This window comes from Glycine soja, chromosome 4, assembly GCF_004193775.1.
Source record: "Glycine soja cultivar W05 chromosome 4, ASM419377v2, whole genome shotgun sequence".
NCBI lineage: Eukaryota > Viridiplantae > Streptophyta > Magnoliopsida > Fabales > Fabaceae > Glycine > Glycine soja.
Genome location: NC_041005.1, coordinates 4,307,640 through 4,326,466, shown reverse-complemented (window position 1 = coordinate 4,326,466; position 18,827 = coordinate 4,307,640). Strand labels below are relative to the sequence as shown.

Below are 18,827 nucleotides of genomic sequence, written 5' to 3'. Positions count from 1 at the left end.
AGCATAATTTTTTTTATCATGAAAAAAACTACAATAAGGAGTTTGAAGTGTCAAACTCAATACACCTTTACAATAATACAAATGCTCCAATGCCAACGTAGACATTGAAATTTGGATTGATTATTGGCATTATCGTATGATCCTATCATTACTTTTCTTGTGGGAAAAACCATGTTAAGTTTGTCGCATACATATTGTTTTATCTGTCTCTTTTGTTCTCTGCCGCTTACTCTCTTTTATTTTATTTTAAAAAAAATAAATCACTCAACTTGAATTTTAAATAGGATAAAGTATGCTTTTTCTATCCCTAAAGTATATAAAATTCAGAATTAGTCCTTTCAAACGTTTTTGTTTCATTTCAGTTCTTTAGAAATTTTAACAAGTCATCTAGTATGTTAATTCTTTTAATAAATTTAGTATGTTCAACTTTGTTTGTCACTTAAATAGATTAACTAATAGAATTAACATACTAAATAAACAATAGCATATTAAAATTTTAGAAGGATTAGTTAATCTACTTGTAGTTCTTATTGGAGACTACAATGATTACAGATTAAGGACTAGAATTACGAGACTAAAAAATCTAAAATAATCACATTTTAATTTAATGATAAAAATTTGAAAAAATATATTTAAGCTTTATTATAATTATTAAATACACTTTTATTTAAATGATATTCATAATTTTTATATTTTAGAATCTTTCTTAAATTAAGGGTGTTTAAAAAGTAAAAAATTGAACTACCAAATGCATTAATGAATTAATGTGGGATTGTTTCAATTTAATTAGTGATTTTGGATTTGAATCTTATAAAACTTATTTGAAATAAGTTCATAAGGATCTTATTCGGATGACCTCTAGAAGAAACAAAAGATAAAAAAAAACTTTAATTGAATAAATTTCAATGAAAAAATGTTGATAACAATTAAATTTTATAAAATAAATACAAGTGAATGAAAAATTAAGAATTTCTCTCTCCGAACTCAAATATTAACATTAATTTTACGAGTCTAATAATTATGTTTAAGTGTAAAATGATTTTACATCATTATTTAATCATAAAATACTATTAAGATAATTTTTAATGTAATTATTATAAAAGTTGACAAATTTATTATATACGATAAATTATAAGTAGATAACATTATAAAATTGATAAAAAATTTTACTATAATTATCACAAATTATTTAATACCGTAGAGTACTACCTATTTTTTATATTTTATTAATCACATTTAAACAAAAATAAGCCTGCTCAATTTTTTATTTTCTTTTAAAAATCATTAACCGTTTTCAAATAACTTAGCTATACTAGTTTAATTTGAAAGGAGTATTTATATTTAAACAATAAAAAAATTCAAATATTATATCAATAATTCTTTTTTTTTCTTTATTTCTCTTCCTATCACATTACATCATCTGTTTTTTTTCTCTCTCAAGTTACACACTGGTAGACGAAATTTTTTAATTTCTCATGAATGTTAAAATGAGAAACTATAATTTCAATGTTTGATACACAATTAATAAAAAAATATTATCAAAAAATAATGATTTTAGAAATTAATTTTAACTTATTTTTCTACGAAAATATTAATTTTAACCTGAAAAATAATGACAATAATCATGTCGCTTTTGTGTTTGCTTATTTTTGTTGCATGATCTAGTGGTTGCCTTCTAGTTCCATTCTTGCCCTCATTGTAGAATGGATTCATGTTTGTCTCTTACAAGTTTCTGGACTTTGAACCGATAAAAGTAGTCACAGAAATAAAATCATTTATGGTAGGGGCCTCAATTGATCATTTCATGGGTATAATTTGGGCATTTTTCTCATGATCCCTTTTTTTAGATAGAAAACAATGTTAAATCATAGAGAAAAAAATGGGAAATGCAAATAGGGGGAAGCAAAGACTTCCTCTAAAATTGAAGCCAAAAACAATAAACTAGAAAAGCTGTAGTATACAGCAAAGTCAGAAAAGGCAAATCCCTTGAAACAGCCATGCACCCTTGAAGTGGTGAGCATTGTGCTCCAACTAACTGCAATTATGCACCAGAGTTGAAAAGGCCACTCACCACAACAATTTTTTGTCTCCTCATGTGTGCAACAAATTTCTTTCCAAAATGTTGTGGGTTATATAACAAGTGAGGGTTGACAACCATTTTCTTTCCTATCATTAGGCATCTATGAAAGTTTACATACCACGTTTAATTAAACTATTTGTTGAAGGCCAGTAACCTGCCTTCCCTTAATAGCAGAAATTCAGCAAACCTGACTTTGAAAAAAGAACGAATCATTTAGAACTGTTTGAGAATCGTGAAATACTTTAGATTTTTTAAAATGATAGAGAAGGAATGGGGAAAGGAGAGATTAGAGTGAGAAAGAGTGTTGAACTCTTTTTTGGGAGCTTTTCTGATGACTGAATGGAAGTAGGGGGTGCAGTTGGGGTAAGTGAAGGAATAGGGTTATTTTTCATATTTTCTCCACATTCTGTTATCTTACCCCATAGTATGTCATACACATCCAAAGTTTCAACATAGTTGGATGGAATAAGAAATATATATCTACTTATCAAAGCAATCATTACTCAACCCATCATAAACCCAAAGTCTTATATGAATCTGTTGTGAATGCCAAGTCTATTATGAAATGAATCTGTTGTTAGCACTCCCATCGTTAACCCATTGTGAACTCCAGGTCTATTCCAAACTTGTATTCTGTATGTGTTCTGTTCTTTCAATTTCAAACCTGTTATGTTTTTTAAGTTTGAACTTCTTGTATTCTGTTCTTATCACGTGTCTTGTAATTTGTGAATTATTGGCTCTTGATTCATTGATTGCCTCTAGCTTATTTTAAGTTATCCACATTACAGGACAGTTGGTTTTTGGATTAAATATATGTTTGGATACACTATGATAGGTTTTTTAAATATTATTTTTTGCGTAAGGTAAACTGCTATCGGTTGAGTTTAAACTTTACAGACACTTCATGAGTTTCAGGTAGACTCTGGAGTTTGACAACATAGTCATAGATAATGAGTGATGGGATGCAGAGCCCTAGACGATATTAGGCAGTCTTTCAACTGCATTCTGGATCTCTGAATTAACACTGTTGTTTTGGGCCGGGGAGGATATTAAGCTGTCTTGCACAGTTCAGTTATTCATAAACTTACTATTTTGAACGATTTCATGTGAGTCCACCCAAGTCTTTGAAGAAATGAGTTTTATGCTAGTCTAATTGATTTTCTTACGTGGTACAATTGTAAACACACGATTCCACGAGCTAATTTTTGAGTTTCATGAACACCATCACAGCTGTATCCTAGCGTGAACAAACCCACAACAACTATATCTCTGGCTCCTAGTTTGAATGAACCCATAACCCATTACAGTTTTCTGCGACAAACCCAGTGATCAAGCCATTCCAATTCATCGTGAATGAACCCATCATTATCATAGCTCATTGTCCCAGGGTGAATCATCGATCAAGCATCAATGAGGTGAACCTAGCATCCACCCACCATTATCTTAATTTTTTAAGTAATTCTGAACATTGTTTGTATCTCGGGGGCTTTTAACTCATCTTGTGATTTGTTAATTTGTCCATTAATTTTGAATTTGTTATGTTTCAGTATGCATTCTGAGATATCAACACATCTTGTGATTTGTAAATTATTGATTTGTGGTTTGCTTTATATTCTAAACTTTTCCCATTACAGATCTGTGAAACTGGTGGTATTAGATTATTTTGGATACTATGATAGTTTTTTAAATATTATTATCATATTATGTATAAGGTAAATTCTTACAAGTTTATGATGCTCCACAAATTCATGTAAACTCTTCAAGTTTGGCAATCTTGCTAGAAACATCTTTCTTGTCATATTTCCTTGTAGTAGGTTGGGCCTAATTATGACTTTGTATTTTTTGTTCAGGTAACTAACTACGAAGCTTATTCATGTGACGACCACTGTTGATGTGGTATTTAAAGTAGTTGTATCTTTGTTTGAACAGTACAAGCTTTGTATCTCCGTCAGAAATCTTGGTGGTTTTAAACCATGGTCTATTGCAATGGGTTGAAATGGACATTTGTTGAGGGTGAATTATGGTAACTTGGTAAGTGACAATTTTTTAATGTTATCTTTCAAGAAATTCAAAAGAGTGGGGAATGTTGAACTAATCCGCCAGTGAAGTATAATGAAAGATTTGTAGAAGAGATTTCCAGGACGAAGGTGAAGTTTAAACATCCTCTCTAAAAAAAAAGGGTTTAATCAAGTCCCTGATTTTTTTCTTCTTTTAAGTAGGTCCGGAACTTTTTTTAATACAGTTTTGCAATCAAATTTATATGCCTGGTCGTTGAATGGCGCATGCGTTCACTGAAAATGTTAGGGGTATTTGAACTTTATCTGTTTGTGTAATTTCACAAAATTTTAGGGGTGATTAGTATTTACATTTTTTTTACCGCCGCATCTATTTGTAAAAACATAGTTATTCGTGTAAAAATTACAAAAGGAGTCAATAACGGTAAAAATTACAAAGGATACGGTTTTGCAGTCAAATTCTTTTTTAACAGTTGAATGGAATGATGGTTGTATTTCTTTATTTAAATTTAATTTTTATTCATTAAAAATGTACTACTTCCTTTGATCTTTGTTATAAGATCCAAACTAATCCTTATTATAGGACAATGCAATTAAAAGGGGATCATTTAAACCATTTAATTCTAATGGTATTTTCATAATAAACTAAATAATGTAAATAAATATATGGGATATTTCAATTAAATTAAAAAATTATATTTTAAATGACTAATTTTTTGTGCGAATATATCAACCAGTGCAACGTGTAACAGTTAACTTTTATTTAAAAATAAATTTACCAATAAATTAAAATCAATATAATATTATTATATTTTTTTAATATAGCCCACAATTGCATAAATGAAATGGTTACTTTTTTAAGCAATTCAACGCAAATGGTATTCACTAAATTGCTTTTCAATGAGAAGAGAAACTCCGTAAATTGTTACCTGCTCGTTAAATGGGAAGAGAAACTCATTAAAATTGCTCTAAGAACATGACATCCACGGACCATTGTATATTAACTAAAATCATTTAATGAATACCGCTCAATTAGCACAAAAATAATTTATTTTAGAATTTGAATTAGTGATCAACTCAACTTTCTAAAAATAATTTATAAAGTGAAAATTATTTATCACTTATATACTTTAATTTAATCCTATCACTTGTTTAACTAGGGTTTTCAACAAAATTAGAGTAATATGGTTTCAACAATCGCATCCCTTGAACTTTTCTTCTTACGAAAGTTGAGTGTGAACTATAGCAACTACTGGAGCAAGATCTTCCAACTTGCCTGTGAAATTAAACCTGAAAGTGACTCTATCTATCTAATCCACAAACAATGTTTCGGTTGAGAGTGTTGTGCGTGTGAAAGAGACTTGTTTTTACCATCAACTAGTTGATTAATACAATAGGTGTGCGCACCGACGATACTCACATCACAAAGGTGTCCCTTGATTAGTCTTTCTGCTAAGTTTTCTAAATAATGTTGTGGTCCAATCACCACACACCTTGCTATTCCATTTTTGTGTTTTCTGTTCCCTTTCGGGCGCTACACAACGTCAAGTTAATGTGAATGCAAAGAGCTTTCCATCCCTATAATAGCGCCTAGCCCACTATCAATATCTCGCGACAAAAATATATAATTTATACTAATGAACCTGGCTTCGTGTCAACTATGAATTAAATATGCAAAACCAACGTGTATGCCATGCGCTTCTTTTCTCCACAATCACACTATTTCTTCCATCTGCGCCTTCTATTATTCATAATTCCATGTTTCTTTCAAGTTCCACTCACTACATATACATGTACACCAACGATATTTTTAACTAAAGAATCTTTACAGGCTTGAGTACAAAGGCACTTATTTAACAGTTTATTCAATTCTGCCACTCTAGTCTAGGAATTTGGACCTATAGCACTTTGCCTAAAGTAATAATTACTAAATTAATGGGTTTTCAGGAATTAATTAATCTCTGAATAAGTAAGTAGAAACACACACAAGCAAAGATGGATTAGGACTAGTAGAGCATCAAACAAGTACTATTAGCTACTAGCATCACTTGGTACAAGCAAAAACTGTTCTGTATTTATACCGGGTCTTTTTCTTTACAATGTCAAGATAAGCATACAAAAAAGTGGAGCTACTGCGAAAATGATTCTAATTTAAGCATAAGCACCTGGAAGGTGTGTATGTTTTGTTTGCTCCCGAAATTAATGTAAAAGGCGCATTCATTTTGTTTTAAGTAAAGGGATGCTTCAATATAACAAGAGAATATTCTGATTTGGTTAACCACTGTCCTCACTGACATAAATTATACAACTGAAGGATCGTTATAAAAGAATGATATGATTTTATCAACTAACATTAACAATCTCTCATTTGGATAGTTAAGGAAAATATGATTCTTAGATACCTTTTAGGTGTAAACACTTCTAGAAAGATAGATAGAAAGAGAGAAAAATTAAGTTATTAATTTTATTGGTGATATAATGCAATAAGAAAAAAAAATTAAAAGTATTAATAGGATGTTTGTAATTTATAAATGTCTAAATATCATCACGTGAATAGTTAAAGGAACTAGAATATTACAATTCCCAGAATGTTTACATAAAACCTGACACCGACGACTATTACAATTAACCACATAATCGTCGGAGGGGCGAATATACCTTTTAGTTACAAAGCCCCTTCAACAAACAATGATGAATGCCTTGACTGAATACTATCACCATATGTCTAGAAATAAAAACAAGCAAAAGAATTAATTATACATAATCCCAACCTTCAATTTTCAATTCCATATTCCAATCAAACAAAAGAAGTGCCAGCTAGTCCATGGTGCAAGAGGTTATGCGCAATTGCATCCCTAGCCTTCAAGGAGCTAACAGATCTGAAGGCAACCTCTGGCTCCATCACCTCAGCATAATCACCATCATCATCAATATTCTCCAACAACTCAGGATCCATTTCCTCATTCTTCAACTCACATATATTATGCAACACACAACAAGCCCCAAGCACAAAAGGCAAATCTTGGAGCTTCACCTCAGTCCTCTTCTGCAAGCACCCCCACCTTCCTTTCAACCTCCCAAACGCACCCTTAGCAACCCTCCGAACCTCTCCAATCTTCTCATTGAAAGCATGCTGCGTCCAAGTGAGGTTCTGCTGAGTATAAGGCACCAAAACCCAATCCAACAAAGGATACCCACAACCCCCAACAACCCAAACCCCACTTAGATTAAGCCCCGCATTATTAGCCCTATGAAAAAGCGCTGACTTTTCCAAAACCTGATCATCACCCATTGAACCAGGCCACCCAATGCACACATCAGTGAAAACCCCTCTATGGTCAACAACACCTTGAACAGTAACGGAATACGAAGTCTTGTGGTTCCTCTCAGTCTGCCTCTTGTTGAAGTAAGCAGAAACGTTCATCTTAGGAGCTATGATGGGAACATGCGAAGTGAGCATGGACCCTACAACGTTGGGAATCCCAGAAATGTTCTCAAACTCACCCTTGATGTCCCGTAAGGCAACGACATTAGGCCATTGCAAGTACTTTGGCATAAGCACTGTCTTTATGGCAGTGCAGACCTCTAGAACCAGTTTGTGGCAAGTGGATATCCCCAAACCGAATCTTCTGGAAACCACGCTCAGAGGGTCGCCGGTGGCCAACCGCCACAAGCAAACCGCCACCCTTTGCTTCACCGGAATGGCGCTTCTCAAAGTCGTGTCTTCCTTCGCAATCACCGAATTCAGCTCCTCGCAAATTGCTTCAAAAGTGAGCCTTCGCATTCTGAAGGCTTTTTTGAATTCTTGTTCCGGAAATTCGGGTTTGTTACACTCCTCCCACCACGCTCCGGAACGTTCCTTCACCCAGACTCGCCGGAGACTCCCCGAGTCACCGCCGGCGAGTTTCTTTCTCTTTTTCGGGTAATTGGATTCTTCCACCTCGCTGTAGTAACCGTCCATCAAGTCCTCCTTTTTCTTGTGTTGTTCTTCATTTTTCTCTCCTGCATCCACGAACAAGAGCGAAGTGAGGATGCTCTTTAGTTCTTTCTTCTTGTTATTCTTCTGGGTTGATCTTGATCCTTCTTCGTTCTTCTTGCGGTATTTTCTCGTGGGTTCGTTCATTTTCGCGGTAACGAATTGGAACTGACGAAGACTCACGGGTCTCTGAACAGTGTTGTTTATTGGATTGGGTTTGCCCTTGGCTTCGTGTAAACAATGAAGCTACATACTTTTTGCTACTCTTTTCCGACCACGCGTTTTTAATGTGGGATAAACCCCGGTGTGAACGGGTATTTGAAAATTTTCATAAATCGTTTTCGATCGAATTTAATATTGTGTACTAGGTGGTAATTGACCCCAATTCAATCATGTCGATGATACCTTAATTGCAAGAAGGTTTATATATTAAGATTTTAATGTGTTCCACGTATGTTACGGTGGCTTATGCGTTCATACTTCATACTAAGCTATATGCTTAAAATTTCAATAATTGTCGTTCTCGTTATTTTGTTTTCAGTTTGATTTTAATACCTGATATTATAAAGATTTTACACTTCAATCCATTTAAATACACATTAGACCTTTAAACAAATGCACATTATTGCAAAAATTAATAATTTAACTATATTTTTAGTAGAAACTACGTGTATTTTTTACTGTAGACAAAATTTTGTTTTAATCAGGAGAATCATTATACATATCAAAGTTCTCCCTTTAAATATTTTAATTAATTTCTATTATATATATATATATATATATATAATCTATTTTTAAGTCTTTATCGTGTAATTTATATTTTTATAACTTTTTTCTTTCTTTTCTTTTTTCATTTTTCTTTTTTATAGTAAACGATATTAGAAAGAAGGTTTTGTAAAACTAATGTTATCTTATAAAATTTCCTTCGTTAGAAATTAGTTTTATATTAATATATGAAGATATGAAGATATATAATGGCCAAAGAATGATACTAAGTTACAATAAAAGTCTTTAACTAACCATATTTTGTTTTAATTTTCTTATTTTGAGTTTAGAATAATTTTAAAATTGTGAGAAATTCAACTTGAAAGAAAAATAATTGCGAATTAGTTTGTAGATATATAAAGGAAATGGTAAATTAGTGAGTTAGTCTCGAGGAACGACAATGACAGGGGAGGAGCAAGTATGAACACGATTTAGAATAAGATCATCTTTTTAGATTGGATTGGCAGTTGCTATTTGGCTTTGGCGGGGTTAGGTACCGGATGTTTACGGTCATTTTGTGAGTTGGGTTTTAGAAAAGAGGAAAAATACATTTTTATACTCCTATAATTTTCTTTTATGAATAAGATATTAAATTTAATATTTTTTAACAAAATCAAAAGTATTCAATACTTATTATACACAAAAGGTAAGAAGATTAATAGAAAAATGTGTAAGAATATTTAAAATTATTTTTTTAGAAAAAGAATAGAAACGATAGAGGATATTCTTAAAAATTTTAATTTAAAAGAATTATATAATGTTTATAAAAATGACATTGAATTTTGTTAATTTATCATTTTATTTAAATATTTTATGATGGTCATTTTATTTTTTTCATCTTGAAAACATTTATCAAATTAAATATTTCAGAAAAAATAGAGAAGCAATTGTTAGAACAAAGGACATTTTTATACCCCTCATAAGTTTTTAATTTGACAAACAAAATAAATAATCGGTTTGGGTGGTTGCAAGTTTTTTATTTTTTATTTTAAATATAACTCTTAAATCAAAAGACATTCAACAAAAATAAAATTAAAATCATTTTTATTTCATTTTTAAAATACTTTTTTTATTGATATTGTAGCTATGTGATTCTTTTTGTTACCATCATATCCTTCTCTGCGTGCGTGCGTATGGTTATTTTTTAGGACTTTAAAGTCATTAATGAATTTTTTTTTATGAAGTCCTAAATTATTTATTTTACGACTTTAATTTTTTTGCATATATATTTTTTCAAAATTGTAAATATTTTTATTTCAATTATTTAATGAATTAATGCATATTTTCTTTTTTTAGTTTCATTTGATATTTTTTATATTTTTTTATATTTTTGTATATTATTTTATTTAATATATTTTCTATATTTAATATTTTCTATATTTTTCTAAAATGATTATTATTTGTTTTTTAAATTAAAAAAATATTTGTGTGGGTGTGTGTTTAAAGTTATTTTTTCAGGACTTTAAAGTCATTAATGAATTTTTTTATTTAAGTCCTAAATTATTTTACGACTTTAATTTTTTTGCATATATTTTTTTCAAAATTGTAAATATTTTTATTTCAATTATTTAATGAATTAATGCATATTTTGTTTTTTTAGTTTCATTTGATATTTTTTATATTTTTTTATATTTTTGTATATTATTTTATTTAATATATTTTCTATATTTAATATTTTCTATATTTTTCTAAAATGATTATTATTTGTTTTATAAATTAAAAAAATATTACAAAATATTTAAATTTAAATAAAAATATTAAAATGTACTACATATTTATTTAACAAGCATATTAAAATGTTATGTTACTAGTATTAAAATATAATATTAACTTATAATTTATCAAATAATATTATTTTTTTAAAAAAATAATTAATTTTTACAATTATCATTAAGTAAATTAATAATTTCGTACAATAATATTAACTAATTTTATTTTATAAATTATTTTAATATTGATAATAGAAAATAATATAGTAATTGTTAAAATAAAAAAAACATAATCATTAATATAAAATGAGCAATACAAATTAAACAAAAACATAAAATTAAAAAGTAAAAATAATATTAGCTATCAACTTGTTTGTATGGATAATTACTATCATTATGTCTTTCACTTTTATACAATGAGTATTTTTTAGGCCTATTTAGTATTGGTCCGTCCATCTTATTATGTATAGGACTAGCTAGCGACTGACCTTCCTACTTTGTCTCGTCTTTTTGAAAGAAAAAAACATAAAATATAGAATATTGAGGTCATTTATCTTTGCAAGGGAATGAAACTAATGCTGATCAACTTGTATACAAGGTCAACAAAGTCATCATAATTTAGATTGTAAGAAGCATATATTGTAATTACATGCGAGTGAGGACATCATTCCACTATTAATATTTTTGTTAAAATATGTAGTACATTTTAATATTTTTATTTAAATTTAAGTTTTTTGTATTATTTTTTAATTTTAAAAAATAATAATCCTTAAAATTAATAATTTTTTTTAAAACATTAAATGAAACTAAAAAAAGAAAACATACATTAATTCATTAAATAATTAAAACAAATATTTATGATTTAAAAAAAAGAATACATGCAAAAAAAGTTGAAATCGTAAAATAATTTACAACTTCAATAAAAAAATAAAAATAAAAATTTCCATAATTACTCTAAAGTTATGAAATAAAAAACTCTCATGACTCTAAAATCGTGTTTAAAAAAAATAAAAAATTGAAATTGTAAATCTTTTTTACGACTTTAATGTAAAAAAAAATTGTAACACATGTTATGACTTTTAATTTAAGAATATTAATTTAAATTTTACCCCTAAATAATAAATTTGCAAAAAAAAAATTACCCTTGATTCGTTTGGCCGTTAAATCAGCATATCTCTTTCATGTTATTATTTTAAATTTAAGTAGACGCTTCATATTTAGTATTTATTTATCGGCTAAATTATTCTTTTAGTTAATTTTTATTTGATTTGTTTAATTTACTCATTTTATTATTAAAAATTTAATTTTGTCTCTTAATTTTTAAGATTGAATCAATGTTGCCTTTTTATCCCATTCGCAGTGACACCATTAACGAAGTTGGGCACGTGTCCATTAATTCACAAATTCTGACAATTAATAGTATTACTATAAATTGATGGAAATGATAACATTGACTTGATTTTAAAAATTATGATATTTTCTGTCAATAAAAAGAAAAATATGATATTTAATCAAACTTTTTAATAATGAAAAAAATTAAATTATTCAAATTAAATAAATGAAGGAACTAAAATAATAATTTAACCTTTATTTTATTAGCTAGACTAAACATGAATAATGTTTAATGTTTTGAGTTTTGCCAAAATGTGTTACTTCTTTTAGCCTTCTCATGTCTATTAAGCCATTGCATGGGACTTGGACTTTGGAGCATGCATGCATGTTTAGATGGTCCATTGGGTCCCATCTTGATACGCTAATTCAACAATAATAAACACTAACTTTGACTATTTGTCTCTCCAACTATACCATAGAAAAGCAACCAAAATGTACCCCAAATCATGGATCACTTAATTTCAGGAAGAAAAAAAAAAGAGCAAATAGAGAACGAAGGAAAGGAAGAGAAATACAACATACATTGCTTCAATGGTCAGATCAAGCGCACTTAATGACCGTGTAAATTTGATTTGAAACTTTATTTGCGTTTACTTGACTCATATATTGTGCTTTTTTACACTTTATATATGTAGCGAGCAACATCAATCATAGCATAAAAAGAATACTACTATTAAGGTATAGCTTGTGGATTGTGGAAAAAGAGGAACATATTTTGACAAAGTTAAATATAGTGTTAGTCTTATTTTGAGGTAACAAAGTAAATTGAATTAGTTGGATCCATCCAAACCTGTTGGATGAAATATAGAATTTAAATTTAATTTTTTTATTCTAAATTAAATACGAACTCTGATCAAATCACAGTTCAATATGGACTAAGTTTGCAAAATCCATTAAAAGCCTACAACAATCAGACTTTTATGAGATTTGAACTTTATTATTTAAGTTGGAATTAAATTCAATTTTTTTGTTCTGACCCATGACCCATTATAATCCTTCCTGTATTGAGTCAACCCGCATTGGGCCGGATAGCACGTCATTGTAAAGACGTTTACTTTCTTCGCAAGTTTTATTCTATTCCTCACCAAGTAACCATTTTACAGGGCATGGTATTGCTATGTTTGAGAGTGGACTTTTCAAGAAAAAACGCATGAAGAGAATTATTATTTTTTAATTTAAAGATTTATGCATTATTAATAAAAATAAACAAAAAATTTAATTTCATGTATTATTGTAAAATTTTTTACAGTATTATTAATAAAAAAAATATTATTTTGTTTAAATATAAATTTTAAAATAATTATTATAACAGACAACAAACATATTATAAATCATAATTTTTTTATCGATCAATATGTTGATTTTTGTTATTAAAAAAAATTCAAACCCACAATTTTTAACATTTTTTAGTTGTGAAATCAATTTTATAATATCATCCTTAATTTATTATACTTAATTGTTTAGGGTAAACTAACTCATCCACTTAACTAGAATTTTCTTGAGAATATACCTTTGGTTATATATACATTTTTTAAAAATTATTCTTAATTTTAAATTAAACAAACCCGTGCTATATTAAACAAAAATCCAGGTAAGGTTTGGTTATTTTCCATTTGGGGTTGGTCAACGTGATGGCTAAATTAAACAAAAACGAACGAACGGTGGAGGAAGAGAGATGGGAAAGGTTAGTTCCGGTTCCATCTTCAGAGGAGCGAGCGAGAGCGAGAGCGAGAGCGAGAGCGAGGCTTTTGTTCTCCCTCCTTTCCTTGTTCCTCTTCCGTCCTCCTTCGTTTCTGGTGGACGTGGACCCCACACCGGCGGCGGCACTCCCACGTTAACATACATTAATCATGTCTGTTCAACAGCCGCCATGTGCCGCCCCGCTGCAAAACACCACAATGGTGGCTGTTGACAAAGACAAAAACAGTGTTCATGCTTTCCGCTGGGCCGTTAATCACCTCGACAACCCCATCATCATTGCCGTCCATGTCAAGCACAAAAACTTTTCTCATCGTAGGTACCCTCTTAATTATCTTCAACCGCTGATTAATTATATATATGCATTACATCATATCATATCATATATATAATCCATCGGTCTGTGAATTAATTGACTGAAAGTTAATAGAGACTCGACTAGGACTATTTCCTGTAAAAGATACTTATCATCTGTACCAAAAAATATATCATACAATATATACAATATACTTGTGGTGATATATATATGTCATCATGCATGGGAATTAACCTTAGCTGCTTATTCATTAATTTGATGTGTGTATATATACACACAGTTTGAGATTTCTATTTATTTATTGGTGATTAATGATATGTTACATGTGCATGCAGATGTCACCAATGTGTTTCCACCGGACGAAGAGGATGTAGCCAATATTTTCAATACCTTGCGTGGAATGTGTACCCGCAAAGCTGTATGCATTAATTTCATGAGATTTTTCAGTTATATGTATATATCGTGCTTGAAACATGCACGCACTCACTAGTACGGATTTGGCGCATTCAGGTCAAGATGAAAGAAGCCGTAATCGATGATAGTGATGTTGTGAGAGGACTTTTAGAGTATGCAAACAGGAATGCCATACATAGTATCGTGGTCGGTGCATCCACAAAAAACCCTTTGATAAGGTCTCTTTAATTTTCTACATTTTGCTATATATGCTTATGTTTATTCCCTTTGCATATATATATTGTCTAACGAAATTAATATTCCACAATTATGTTGACAGCCTCAAAAAATTTAAAACCTATCAGTATCAGGATATACCAACAGCCATGATCAAATCAGCCCCAGATTACTGCTCTGTGTACATAATTTCCAAATTGAAGATTGTGTCAGCTCGATCAGCGGTACGGTCAATGTCAAAAGGTTTTATGGCACCGAAACAACTTCCTGTGCAGGCATGCCCACCTAGTGAACCAGAAGGTGGATCAGTAAGGTGCCAAATTATGAATGAAAGTTACTTAGCTAGCAACTTAATTAATCAAATTATATATCTGTTGAAAACTAAAAGTGGTGCAACTTAATTTGTTTTTGATTTGTTAATCATGCATTTTGGTTTGGGTACAAAATAGGGGACAACCACCAAGAAGTAGGAGTACTTACGAAGGACCAGTAGAACCAATGAGAATACAGGCACGTGAGAGGCCAAGGAGTGCGGGTAGTATGTCAATAGACATTAACATTGATGTACACACTCATCCACGACATTGGTCAATGGATGAAAGAGAAATTGCAGGGCTTGTGACAATGGATGTGACTAAGCAAGATTCTATTCCTGATGTATCAGATTCCTTCGGGACATCAGGTCCTCAGTCCTCAGTAAGTGTAACAGAAAAGGTTATCGTGGCCAAGTAATTGTTGTAGTGGATTCTGATTTGAATTGTTTTTGTTGTGAACGAGAACCGTTCTTTGACCAAATGAAGATGGTGAGATTAAGAGCCTAACTATAGAGTCTTTTTACTTCATTTCAGAAAGAGCTTGAAGCCGAGATGAAAAGATTGAGGCTTGAACTGAAGCAAACTATGGACATGTACAGCTCAGCTTGCAAGCAAGCAATCTCAGCCAAAAATCAGGTCATGTTTAATCATGCTATATATATAGGAAAAAATGATGGGAGCAAGTAAGCAAAATCTGAATTCACTAAATTATAAATTATTGCTATGATTGTTGACTACTATAATAGAATTTAATTAAGAAGAACGAAAAGTATAAATGATTTTTATATTGTTATCCAATAATAAATTATAATGTATGATAAGATTAACTTAAGTAATAATTAACTCACAAGTTTTACCTAAGATGATATCTAATTTGTTCCCAGTATAAAAATCTGTGTACTGTTTAACAATACATAAAATTTAAATTCTTGTAATAATTACTTTAATAATTCAAATTTAGGGTGATTTAGAAATTATTAATTGATCGTATAAAGAGATTGGATGAAAATTAAACTCTTGGAAAATTTCTATATATAAGTTTTGCTAAACACATTGACTAATTTCTAAAGAAAAAGTTTTATCGTTGACCATGATTCTCCACAGTAAGGTGAAGTCAGTAGAGAAAGTTGTTCTGGTTTTAACTCTCAAGTCTTAACTAAGAGTGTCAAATGAAAATCATGAAATGACTCTAGAATATGTGGATTGGTTAACAGGCAGAACAAATTCGTCAATGGAAAATGGAAGAGGACCGTAAGGTTGAGGTAGTTAGGTTGTCTCAAGAGGCAGCTCTTGCACTGGCAGAAAGGGAGAAGATTAGAGCCAAAGCTGCATTGGAAGCAGCTGAGGAGGCCAGGAGGAGGGCAGAACAGGATGCACAGAGAAGAAAGGATGCAGAGATGAAAGCCAGGTTAGAGGCAGAAGAGAAGGAACGTGCATTATCTGCGTTGGCTCATAACGATAACCGGTATAGAAAATACACTATAGTGGAGATTGAAGCAGCCACAGAAAAGTTCTACCCATTAAACAAAATTGGTGAAGGTGGATATGGACCTGTGTATAAAGGCCACCTTGATCACACCCCAGTTGCAATCAAAATTTTAAGGCCTGATGCTGTTCATGGCATGAAGCAGTTCCAACAAGAGGTAATGACAATTTTTTTTATATAAATATGTGACTTATAAATATTTTTCCAAGAAAATCCTGGCATGATATTGCTGTTGAATTTACCATGCACCATATGGCTAGTAAGTCCGTTTGCATGTTCTACCTAGTATCATTTAATTCGGAATATGAAGTGGCTTTATATTCCAATTTTCAAATATCTTTTGATACAATAGTAGCATATGAAATTCTGATAATCAGTGTCCTTAATCATTATAAAGTTACAGCAGTAGGAAAGAAAAGATTTTATTGGTAAAGAAAACGTTTGGTGTATTAGAAATATAAAAGTTATTTCATACTTGATTTTCAATTAATTAAAAGCATTTAGTAGAGTGCACTCTAGGAGGACCCTTAAACTTTTGACCATCTTTCATGACTTTGTTATCAAGATACAACCATTTATGTAACTATAACAATATATGTTTTTTCCTTCTTCATTACATGCATAGATTGAGGTACTAAGCTGCATTAGACATCCGCATATGGTCCTCCTCCTCGGTGCATGTCCTGAGCATGGGTGCTTGGTGTATGAATACATGGATAATGGAAGCTTAGAAGATAGATTATACCGAAAAAATAACAGCAGGCCAATTTCATGGAGGAAACGGTTCCAAATAGCTGCTGAGATTGCAACTGCACTCCTCTTCTTACACCAAAACAAGCCAGAGCCTATTGTGCACAGAGACCTTAAACCATCAAACATTCTCTTGGACAGGAATTACGTGAGTAAAATCAGTGACGTTGGTCTGGCACGGTTAGTCCCCGCTTCTGTAGCTGATACTATGACACAATATTACATGACTTCCGCTGCTGGAACCTTTTGTTACATTGATCCTGAGTATCAACAAACGGGAATACTAACAACAAAGTCAGATGTATATTCTCTGGGGATAATGCTACTGCAGATAATCACAGCCAAGCCTCCCATGGGACTTGCTCACATAGTTAAGAAGGCAATTGAAAAGGGTAGGTTTGAAGAGATTCTTGACCCTGTGGTCACTGATTGGCCAGTGGAAGAGGCTCTATCATTTGCCAAATTAGCATTGAAGTGCTCAGAACTCAGCAAGAAGGACAGGCCAAACCTTGCAACAGTTGTGTTGCCAGAGCTTAATAGGTTAAGCGAACTTGAATTGACTTTACACAATGATCAAGTTTTTTACAGTAGTGAAGGTGTGATCAATAGCTATGCCGCTTGCCCTCCCACACCTCCAAGAAGTCATTACTCTGACTCAGAGACGTTATATACGATCTAGCCATCTAAGTTCGTGTATGGACTTACTCATCATGTACAAAACAATCATAATGTAATCCATGCAATTCAAATTGTTCAAGAATTTTCAACTGAAAGGAGTCAAAATCAAGACACCAATACATGGTTTCTAGAATTCTTTCCAGTTGGAAATCTTTTTTTCCCTTAACAATTGTAATTTTTCATATGATTTTGAGTAACTAGCTAGGAGGTAATATCTAAGGATGGTGTTGGGGAATTTAAAGCTACTCCAAGAAAGGAATATTGCAGCTGTTAAAGATGGAAGATGACAGACTAAGAGCACCAAAATTCAGAAAACGAATCCATGAAGCAAAAAGAAATCAAATTATAAATTATTCAACTTGGAAAATGAAGCATGTCTATTGTATAAATTCTCTATCAATTTTCTTTCACAAACAATGATGTGTGGGAAGTTCGTTCATGTGTTGTCATAATGTCGCACCTTACATCATACTCAACTTTGTAAGAATTTGCAAGAACTTTAAGTGAAAAGAAAGCTCAGAATTTCCGCTTGCAAAGAAAAGTATAAGAAGATCAAGATAAAGAGATGAATTATGCTTGGAGCTTGGTATAAGAAAAAGAGAGAGATTACTAAAGAAGCGTTGCTTTGGATTCCCTTACCATGAAAATGAAAAGGGTGCAAATCTCATTGTCCAAAGTCCTAACTCCGCTGATACAGTAAGTTTTTTAATTTATCACTTCGGCTGGTGTATTTTTGTCATTATCCTATGGTAATGAGTTATGACTTATGGGTCCCCTTATCCTCTCATTATATTCATGGTATCTAAATATGAAATTGATTATAATAGTAACTCCAGAGGTAAGGAGGTCCAAAAGGTGACAATTATGAAGTCAAAATTGGTTGAATTTTTTAACAAGCATGATTTCTTTGAGGTGGAGGATTCAGAAAATTGTGGACTTTTGACTTCGTGATTTTATCATGATGTCGTGTCTCTGTGTTTGTTATCAGATTAAAATATAAAGAAGAATAATCATTTTG

General features: G+C 31.0%; 2 protein-coding genes and 1 long non-coding RNA gene across 4 annotated transcripts; 2 read left to right on the top strand and 1 right to left on the bottom strand.

Moving 5' to 3' along the window:
* Positions 1–2,963: 2,963 nt before the first annotated feature.
* On the top strand, positions 2,964–4,286 carry LOC114408072. Its single transcript, XR_003665801.1, has 2 exons — positions 2,964–3,495; positions 3,931–4,286. It is a non-coding gene; the product is annotated as an uncharacterized LOC114408072 (long non-coding RNA).
* Positions 4,287–6,592: 2,306 nt separating this feature from the next.
* On the bottom strand, positions 6,593–8,390 carry LOC114408837 (protein ANTAGONIST OF LIKE HETEROCHROMATIN PROTEIN 1-like). Its single transcript, XM_028372017.1, has one exon. The coding sequence runs from the start codon at positions 8,216–8,218 to the stop codon at positions 6,893–6,895; it is 1,326 nt and encodes a 441-aa protein (XP_028227818.1). The 5' UTR covers positions 8,219–8,390; the 3' UTR covers positions 6,593–6,892.
* A 5,170-nt stretch (positions 8,391–13,560) lies between these two features.
* On the top strand, positions 13,561–18,176 carry LOC114408836 (U-box domain-containing protein 35-like). 2 transcript variants are annotated; one of them, XM_028372014.1, is made up of 8 exons: positions 13,561–13,950; positions 14,287–14,369; positions 14,462–14,583; positions 14,685–14,894; positions 15,031–15,277; positions 15,430–15,531; positions 16,110–16,538; positions 17,007–18,176. In XM_028372014.1, the coding sequence occupies exons 1-8, from the start codon at positions 13,788–13,790 to the stop codon at positions 17,808–17,810; spliced, it is 2,160 nt and encodes a 719-aa protein (XP_028227815.1). In that variant the 5' UTR covers positions 13,561–13,787; the 3' UTR covers positions 17,811–18,176. The 2 variants fall into 2 exon arrangements, with proteins under 2 accessions (XP_028227815.1, XP_028227816.1); XM_028372015.1 differs by having other exon boundaries at positions 13,821–13,954.
* The last annotated feature ends 651 nt before the right edge of the window (positions 18,177–18,827 follow it).